The sequence below is a fragment of the Olea europaea genome, unplaced genomic scaffold, assembly GCF_002742605.1.
Source record: "Olea europaea var. sylvestris unplaced genomic scaffold, O_europaea_v1 scaffold2844, whole genome shotgun sequence".
NCBI classification, from domain to species: Eukaryota; Viridiplantae; Streptophyta; class Magnoliopsida; order Lamiales; family Oleaceae; genus Olea; species Olea europaea.
In genome coordinates, this window is record NW_019246955.1 from 66,489 (window position 1) to 76,980 (window position 10,492).

The window sequence follows — 10,492 nt, forward strand, 5'->3', positions numbered from 1 at the left end:
ATTTACCTTTGTTGAATTGACTCGACTCGAGTTGATTTGGTTTGATTGATTTTTCGATTTTTTTTGTCGAGCCCTAATAATCACTATATCTAGAAATTTTATTACAAGTGAATTTTATGGTTAGTGAGATGATTCATATTTTATAAGGATCATGCTATTAGTACAAAATGAAATACAAAAAGAGTTACAAAATCAACAAGTGGCGGCCTCCACCACTTGTTGATTTTGTAATTCATTTTGTACATGATTTAGTACAAAAAGAAGGATCCATATTATAATACATACTATCGCATAAAAGACATATTTTTTAATAAAACACGAGATGTTGCCCGTAAGCATTTGGCCAAATTTTCACCCTAGGTATTAAGGGATACAAATATATGCATGATCATTAAGATCCTATTTGATGTAGATTATTTTAGAACAATTTTTATGAAAATTGTTATTTTTAGATAATGTTTGATTGAAAGTAAATTTAAAAATTAGTTTGAGAAAAATAAATTTTAAAAAATCTATACCAAATAGCAATGTTCAAAAAAAGTATAAAGCGTGGCAAGGCGTGAAGCCGAAGTTTCAAGCTTTCAAGATTAAGCAAGTCTAAGTGAGGCTTAAGCATAATATTATTTTAAATTTTAATCATCTTAAAAATTATTTAATAACTAAAATAATACATATTAAACATCTAAAATTATAAAATACAATATTTACTTAATAACCCCAACCATTAGTCAACTATGCAATTTTTAATTTTTCGAACTGCAAAAATTAGAATATTTTAATTTCAATTTTCAACTAGACAAGTCCTACTTAATGGATTTATAGGAACTTCATGCATGCCTCTAAAATTTGTAATAAAATGAGTTTAAAGATCATAATGTAGATAATATCATGACTTAAAAACTTATTTAACTACTTAGATAAAGTCATTTTTAACTTTTGCACAAATCAAATCTTCTAAAAACTTGAAGTTAAAGTCAAATGATTTTTTTTTAAATAATAATATGCTAATGTCATATAAAGACTTATAAAATAAAATAAAATAAAATAACTAATAAAGTGCGTCTATGGAAGACAAAAGAAATGAAAAAAATTCAACCATTTAAAAAGAAAAAGAAAAAAGGTCTATGCACGAAGCAAGCCGTTTGGCCCAAGTTTAAAGCTTAGACGAGCTTTTTAGAACATTATTAGATTGCGGTTGATTCTTGCTAATTGTTAATTGGTCTTGATAGTTTACGTTTGAAAAGCTGCACGTTGATTGTTACTCACTCGTGAAGATACGTACAACATAGTGACACACAATCAAACATTAAATGTTTCTATTTTTGCTAATATGATATAAATAGATAATCATTCTTTTTCTCTTAGGCCCTTTTTGCAATTAAAAAGAGAAGTCTAAAAACGAGATTGAACCAAAATTCATTAAAGGGTATCACATACTTAATTATTAGCACTGATAATATTGAGCAATCATATAGCCAATTTGTGTTAATTAACCAAGTGTATATTAATTAATAATAAAGAGGCACGAAAATAAGCTCAACGAACAAGTTCCTTAAATAACACTAAATTGGCCCAAAACAAGATTATGGATCATTTCGTGAACTTGTAATTTTCTTCACTCCTTTGTGATGATTTTTGTCATTTTTGAAAGATGCAGGAATTTTTATACTGGTAGGTAGAACCGATCCAACCCAATAACCAAATTGACCTTTTGGGTTGGGATAGCATATGAAAGTTTTTGTTTTTACGATCATCTTTCTTGAGCCAAAAGAAGAGCTTAGCTCTCATAGGGCTCGACTGCTAGAGCCCTAGGCTTTCTTTCGTCCATCATAGAAAGCAACTCACTTGCTGTGGAGGGGCAGCCTTTTCCTTTTTCTGTGGAGGGGCGGCCTTTTCCTTTCACAAAAATTAATCTGAGTCGATTTAGACCAGGTGGATTTCAAGGATAATATACCTTTAATTTTTTTTATTTTTTCTTTATATACCACAAGTGACATCACATGTACTAGTGTTAAATACCAAGGACTGAATAGCATTATTGTGTATAGAAGTAGGATTATACACCAATACACCCACAAACACTTGTACTTATAGATAAGCAAAAGTATATTTATAAACTTTCTACCTCAGACCTACCTTTTTTGACAACACCCAATCCTCTTCCCTTGCAACCACAAACACTTGTACTAATATTTTTTTTATGTGATTCAAGAAATCATTAATGAAGTTTAGATGAAATATCCTTTCAAGCGTTTGATGATTTGTGCTAGAGAAGCTTATTAGAATGCATGCAAGAGTTTGAATTGATTGAGCTAATGGATATTTATTACATGCCATAAATTTTTTCACTATTGCTCTAGAAATTCATGCATGTGCACTAAAAGATTAGTATGACATGTAGATCCCTCAATTTCTTGTACACTCGAGACTATTTTCCCATATGAGGGTTCGAGATCTCCCGTAATTGTGATCACATGGCTATGGAGCATGGGATCTCCAAGGAGCATGAGTGTCTACTAGTGGAGCCAAAGGGGTCTTTCTAGAACGGGCTAAAGGTGTCTCGTTTTTATACCTTCATTATAGTCTTCGTACCTAGTAGTACAATATTTTCAATTTGAGAGCTCAGTGTACTAACAATGTCGATGGGAAGGGGCCTAACAAAATAAAATGAGAATTAGTGTATGCATGTCTATTACGGTGTCTTTATGTCGTGTTTGACCTACAAGCATCGATCTTTATTCGTTGAACATTGTTGTTCATATCCTTTTGTATGTAATGGAGCGCACATTCTTTGAGCTCTTGCTTAAGTTCTTTGCAAAAATAGTCAAGCTGGGATTTGAACTCTTCATGTTTTTTATTTTATTATGCTATGAACTATTCATGTGATTGAGAACTCTCATAGCTCAGGCATAATAATGCAATTATCAGGGGTGCGCTCTACCACTAAGCTAATTAATATCCCGTCGATTAGAATTGAGAAAATTTTGTCCCTGTTGTTACAAACATAAGATTCATGCGGAAATAAAGAAATAGATCAAACAGAGTATATCTTAGTCTTTCAAGGAAGGGTAAAAAATGACATTATATATAACATATTTAAATAGAAAATAAAAAACTCCTATTTGGGTTCAAATGAATTACAATTAAGAAGGAAAAATAGGATTTTATCCCAAAGTTGCATTTTTGTAATTGGAGGCAGTACAATGATTGTTTGAGCCCAATTTTTGGGAAATAATATATTTTGAAATAGTAATTCTTTGAAGAATATGTAGTTGAAAAAAAAATTTGATTTGCGTGTAAAATTATTTTATTTAAAATATAGAGTTAAAAATGAGTTTTGAATAAAAGGAAATGATACTTGTACACTCTTATTTACACCCTTCTCAAATGGAGGGAGCTTGCCCACAATAAATCATCTGTGCGGGCCTCCTTTTCATGTAAGGGGTGTAAATTCGAGTATACACCACATTATTTACGTGTAGCATCACCTTTAAGAAAATGAGTTTTGAAAAAATTGAGATCAAACGTAAGCGAAGATCTGGCTCTGACTTTTGCTTTCTGCTTATCTTTACGATTCTGGTTTGTCAATTAAATTTTGTGCTCGAGAAAATTCTACTTGTACATAATTATTGTACATAATGATGTCCATAATATGATGTGACAATCATCCGATTGTTGATGTGCAAGTGTGAAATTTGAATTAAATGTTGGATCCACTGCCACATATAATTATGAACATCATTATGTAGACAATTATGTACACGTAGGACTTCTCATGAAAAAAATACAAAACCAATGCCTAATCTTACTGTAATTAAACGATTAATGATCACGTAAACCAATTTTAGAAACGATTTTAAAAAACAAATTTTTATTGGTATGACATGAAGACAGTTTATTTCCAACAGATTATAGCTTGAGGACTTTGATTACCAATTCAACGGCAACGTTTAATCCATCTTCAACATTGAAGTAATCAATTGATGCCTCTGCGTTTTTCCTTTTCCAGCTTTCTTGTATCTATATTCTTTTGCAGGCACAAAACACAGAAATAGAAAAAGTGTAAACGAGTCCCCATAATTTATCTGCATGAAAAGTAGCAACAATGTCTGCATCTACCCTAAAAGAACAATTAATTTTCCAGTATTCAACACAAATACGAATCACAACACACATTTCTCATTCATTTTATGACAAAATTTTAATAATACCACTTTATTCCCACCAAATGCAAACTGACGGTAATATCGGAGTTCAAAGCACTGTTACCTAAAGATTCTAAAACAAAGCTGAGAATTACACACAACCACATAGAGTACACCAACTAATCAATAATGGCATGACACGTTCTTGTGGGGCTCAAAGGCGAAAGGCCCAACTGTGAAGAGCTGGAAGGGAAGCGGGCGATCGGTGACTGGTGGTTTGGTGCTGGGTTTCAGAATGGCGCCACCAGCTCCGCCGTGCAGATTGGTAGGGACGCTGCAATTAGCCTTGGGTGAAGAGACTAAAAACACCTTGCACTTGTGGGATCCTGCTGTTGTCAGTATCTTTGGCATTATGAAGAAGTACCCATTCTTGTCGGCCGTGACTTGCTCCACCAGGCGGTACTTGGTGTTGTTGCATTGAAGCTTCACCGCCGCTCCTGTACAACCATACAAAGCGTGAGATTTCACGTGAGGAAACGCCAAAATTATACCCGGGTGTCTGTTTCCCAATTCCCATCACGTCTTTTCGAAGTCAAATCAAACTTCACACTGCCAGTACTCTTGTATTCAAGATTTCTTGTAACCTAGTGCCTGTTATTATTCTACTGACAGTATAGAACAAAATCTTACTCTTCGTTTTAAGTTTGATGCAGTTCTTGCTTTACGCCCTTTTGGGTGTTTTCAAACGTATAATTGATCATGAATACAGGTATATAACGTTTAGAGTAACAGTAAGAACATGTTTGGCATACACAAACTAAAGATTTTTTTTTTTTTTGGGGCAGAAATTTAAGTCATTTTTTCACTTAATGAGTGAAAAATATGTCAGAAGTTCCAACTCACCAGGAAGAGGAGAGGCTCCCATTAGAGTGTCAATCCCCTTGAACTGACAAGATTTGCAGTAGACAACGCCTTGAACAGCCACATATTTCCTGGTGGGAGGGTAGCTTGGGGGGTGAGTTGGAGGATTAACCGGTGGATGAGTGGGCGGCTGCTTAGCAGGTGGGTGAGTGGGAGGCTGCTTAGCAGGCGGTTGGGTGGGAGGGTGGCTGGGATGGTGATGGTGGTGGTGGCCACCTTTCGGCGACGGTGCTGGGGCTTCAGCCGACGGAAAGTACGGCAGCTGCCCGGCCGCATTCACAGCTTCAACCTCAGCGGTACATATAACTAAGAAGTGTAAAAGCGCAAGTGCCTTTGCTGAAAACAAAGCCATGGTGCGAAATGAAGACATTGAAGACTGAATAGTTTACTTACTCAACTCCGACAGAAGATGTTGAGGGGGAGAGATTTTATAGAGGTTCCGAGTGGCATATTCTGCAATTTCTTTTGAAGAAAAAGAGTTGCGTGCCTGAATTATCATATGGGGATAAGGGTTTCTTAGATTTGAATATTATAAACTGAAGGTTGAACACGTGGCACATTGATCCACATGCACAAGAGCAACGTTGTATTTGGTAATTTGCAGGCTGGCTGCTTGGTTGTAGAAGTTTTTCAAGGGACGTTTTCCTTCATTTTTTTTTCTTTTATATATATATATATTTTTCAGAAAATTTTAAAAAAATTATGATCCTGAGATTAAATTATAAGTGCATATTAACTCTTAAGTAGAAGCAATTTGTTCGTTGTTAATTGTTCCGAACTACCAATTTTTTGCCTGATGGATTCATTTTACAAATTTTTTTAATAATTGTTACTGGTTGACATGAATCATACAGCCATAGAATTTTCGTTGGCACGAGCCACATAATTGCTTGGATCGTCCCAAATTCAATAGACATATCTGAATCAGTTTCTTCAAATTTTTTAATTAAACAGTTCCACTCTTAGGGTCTATTCGATAATGATTATAAGAATTGATTCTTTGACTGTTGAAGAGAAAAGTGGATCCCATTTGTAAGTGAGAAAATAAAAAATGATGGCTGAAATAGTGAAATAACAGTCAAAAAATTGATTTTTTCAGGTGAAAAATTACTACTAAAGGGGACGTAATTAAATAACTAATGAGATCTTGAATCGATCGGTGCAACATTTTATGAAAATCTACATGCATAGCCTTCGTTTGTCATGTTTTTGTGGCTGGATATGGACTCTTACGACTCTTTCCGGATATCAGCGAAATTTCATGCACTGTTTTGTTCCTTAGCATATTATAGCAATTTTCTGCTCATATGGGAAGGACTTTAATTATAATGCATTTTTTTCTAGTCCAATAAAGTAAAATTGGTTGGGCTCCGGCGCTTATATTTTGCAAGGATCTACACTGCCAGAGAAAAATTGACCGAAACCCTGATCGACCCTCACAACAAGGGGTGGGGCCACTTTTTTCTTCCAATTGTTTATTCATGTGGTCAAAGTCTCTATCAACATTATTTATTTATTTATTTATTTATTTTGGCTGGAAGGCTTTTTTTCTATATTTTGATGGCTGGACAGAGGCAGCCAAAAATTGTGCGCTGTAGCTAGTAGGCTTAATAGGTGGACCAACCTGATCCATTTCACACTTCTAAGGCATGGTTATCGGGCTTGAGATTCAAATTATCAATATCGTTTCTTTATTGCTAGTGTCGAATTTGTTTGAGTTAATTGTTTAAAAATTGATTGAACATTGGGTCGAGTCATTGATACAATCGCAATTTCAGTAAGAAAATTAGAAGAAATAGAACAATATTGTTTGCAACAAAAATCCAAACTGCCATTTTTAATAACCTCTAATTTGTTTATGGAAAAATTTCATAACTACAATAAATACAGTTAATTTCAAAGTAAACGAAATAGCTCACAGCCACGTATTACACAATCACATATCATACAATCTGAGTCACAGTCACATACTAAATCACAAATCACACATCATGTTGGTGCATTTTAATATTAAAATTCATTCATTATATATTCTTCTTAATGGGTTTATAGGTTTTGGGAGTTAAGAAAATGAAGAGGTTGAAGGTCTGGAAAAATGAAAGGAGAAAGGGTTCATATGTTTATCACATCTCTTTATTTTGGATTGTCTATTTTTACCTATTAATAGGACCATTCCTTGGTCCTTTTGAGTAAAGAAGGGTGTTTCTTTTAGTAGAGTTTTAAACTCAACTACTTGTGCAGAGTTTGTTTGAGCCATACAACAAACAATCGAGCTGTTATATCTTAGAGGGAACAAGTCATTGAGAAGTTCTGCTGCACCGTGTTTTATGTTTTCCCAACCGTAGATGGGGCTTCAATCTCCTTAAAGAAAGTGAGATATCCGCGCCCCAGTCTTTCTGATTTCATTATCTTCCTGCTTATTTTTTAACTCCATTTTTTATTATTGAAATTTTACCAACAATTTTAAGGAGATTCAAACAAATGGAGTTAGCACTTAATAAGCCCGTTGATAGTATTGGAGATCTCAACATGCCTTTTCTTTTAAGAGAGTTCATTTTAAGCAGTAGAAGAGCAAATTCCTATTTTTCCTCAATCTTCTCAAAGTCTCCAGCATCCCCACTGAGAAGAATCCAAACAAAGTCTCTACAGACAATATAAACAAAGAGAAACTTCAAGCTCATCAAGGGAAGGTAGAAAAATATAATAGAGATGAGTATAATTGTCGGTGTTATATTTTGAATTGCCTAGCGGATAATTTTTATGATTATTACAATACTACTTACTCCTCTGCAAAGAAAATGTGGAAAGGTTTACAAAATAAATATGATACTGAGGAAGCTGGTGCAAAGAAATATGTTGCTAGTCACTTTTTTCGCTATCAAATGGTGGACGAAAAATTTGTGGCAGAATAAGCACAAGATTTCAAATGATTGTTGTAGAGGTTAGATCTGAAGGCATTAAAATTGGGGACAACCTTATTGTGGCTGCAATCATTGACAAACAATTGCGATCATGGAGAGAATTCCTAAAGTCAATGTGCCATAAGCAAAAAGAGAAGACCTTGGGGACCTTGATCACTCGCATCAGCGTAGAGGAAGAAGCTAGAGGCCAAGATGCACTTATGACACAAGAAAGAATGGACATTCTGGCATGAAGGTAAATTTAATTGCCACAAATAATCACTTACCCAATAATCAATTTTCTAGAAATAGTCAGTTGAAGCCAAAAAAGAAAAATATGAAAATTTATAGTAAATCTCACAATCGGGGAAACTTGAACTAGAAAAATAAGAACCAAGGACTCCTTCTCAAAATCAAATTTATAATGCATGTTTTATCTGTAGCAAATGTCTGAATATTGCTCGAAATTGTAGATTTCAAAAACAACTTCTTCCTTGGGCTAATGTAACTAAAGAGCCACTTGTGGCGATGATTACAAATACTAACATGGTATAGTATGTTGAAAGATGGTGGATAGATTCTGGTGCCAATAAGCATGTCTGCTATGATAAAGATTGGTTCAAAAATTACACTCCAATCGAGGAAGAGAAAATCATCATGTTTGGTGATTCTAGCAAAACCAAGATTATTGGGAGTGGTGAGGTTGAACTGAAATTCACATTGGGACATATGCTAACTTTCAAAGATGTTTTACATGCATCATCAATGAGGAAGAATTTGATATCAAGCTTTTTTTTTCTTTTAATAAAGCTAACCTTAGACAGACTATAGAATCTGATCAATGTGTGATTATCAAAAAGGATTTATTTGTAAGTAAGGGTTATGCATGTGATGGAATATTCAAATTGAACATTAAGAGTAAAAAAACAAAATCTACTTTTGTTTATATGCCTTCTTTTGTGAATTTTTAGCATTCTCGTTTATGTCATATAAACAGTGAATATGTGAAATTATGAGTAGTTTAGGATTACTCCCAAGACTAAAAAAATTATTTCAAAAAATGTAAAATTTGCAATCAAGCAAAAATTACAAAGAAGCCCTATATAAGTGTTGAAAGAAATATTGTATTGTTAGAATTAATTCTATTGATCTTTGTGAATTTGAAGAAATTTTAACTCATTGAGGAGACAAATGTTTTTTCACTTTTATTGATGATTTTTCAAAATATGCTTATGTTTATTTATTGAAAAATAAAAGTGATGCTTTTGATAAATTCAAAGTTTTCTTCCAAAAAGTTGAAAATCAATTCGGTAGGAAAATTAAAAGACTTAGAAGTGATAGAGGCCAAGAGTATGATTATATTACTTTTAATTCTAATGGTATAGCTGAAAGAAAAATAAAATAGAACTTTGATTGATTTGATAAATGACATGCTTATTGAGTCATGTGCTTCTTCAAATCTTTAAGATGAAGAAATTTTAACTGCATGTTATGTATTAAACAGGGTGCATTACAAGAAAACAAAAATCACACCCTTTGAGCTGTGGAAAACGTATAAGTCTAACTTGGGATTTTTAAGGGTTTGGGATTGTTTAGCTTTTGGAAGACAGATCCTAAAATACCAAAATTAGATGTTAGAACTACCATTAGTATTTTTCTTTGATATGTAGTAAATAGTGCAACCTACAGATTTTTGGATATTTAAAATAATATTATTTTTGAATTAGATAATGTCATTTTTCATAAAGATAAATTTCCTGTCCAAACCAAAAATAGTGGAGGTGAAGAGTTAAGACAAAATATTTTATCACGACCAAGTTCTTCTACTCCTTTTTCAAGAAAATTTTTAAATTGAACCTAGGAGGAGGAAAAGAGCTAGAGTTGAAAGAGATTTTGACCTTGACTACTATGTTTTCAATACTAAAGAGACTCCACTTTCATTACATGAAGCTTTTACTTCACTCGATGCTATATTTTGAAAAGATGCTCTAAATGATGTGATAGATTCTCCAATCTCCAACAACACTTGGAAATTGGTAAAACTACCACCAAATTATATAACTATTGATTGTAAATGAGTCCTTAGAAATAAATATAAACTAAATGGTGCAGTCGATAAATTCAAAATTAGACTTGTTGCAAAAAATTTAAACAAAAGCTAGTCTTGATTTTTTCAAAACTTTTTCTATAGTATCTAAAGTCATATCCATTATATTGTTATTACAGTAGCTGCAATTTATAATCTTAGAATTTATCAAGTGAATATAAAAACTGTCTTTTTGAATAGAGATCTAGATGAGAAAATTTATATGAACCAACCCGAACAAGAAAACAAAGTGTGTAAGTTAAATAAATCCCTATATGGCTTAAAACTTGCACCTACGCAGTGGCATGAAAAGTTTGATTCATGCATTTTTAAACATGGTTTTCAAACAAATGAGTGTGACAAGTGTATGTATTGCATATCTTCTGAAAATTTACATGTCATTGTTAGTCTCTATGTAGATGATTTGTTGATATTAGGTT

At 33.1% G+C, this 10,492-nt stretch overlaps 1 protein-coding gene across 1 annotated transcript; it reads right to left on the bottom strand.

Moving 5' to 3' along the window:
- Positions 1–4,157: 4,157 nt before the first annotated feature.
- LOC111384113 (non-classical arabinogalactan protein 31-like) lies at positions 4,158–5,550 on the bottom strand. Its single transcript, XM_023008352.1, has 2 exons — positions 5,049–5,550; positions 4,158–4,642 (listed from the first exon to the last, which is right to left on the bottom strand). The coding sequence occupies exons 1-2, from the start codon at positions 5,434–5,436 to the stop codon at positions 4,329–4,331; spliced, it is 702 nt and encodes a 233-aa protein (XP_022864120.1). The 5' UTR covers positions 5,437–5,550; the 3' UTR covers positions 4,158–4,328.
- Positions 5,551–10,492: the final 4,942 nt, after the last annotated feature.

Excerpts from the sequence above, each read along its gene's own strand:
- LOC111384113 (XM_023008352.1), bottom strand. The coding sequence starts at position 5,436 with ATGTCTTCATTTCGCACCATGGCTTTGTTTTCAGCAAAGGCACTTGCG. Across the intron at positions 4,643-5,048 it reads GGGAGCCTCTCCTCTTCCTG|GAGCGGCGGTGAAGCTTCAA; the intron begins GTGAGTTGGAAC and ends ATGGTTGTACAG.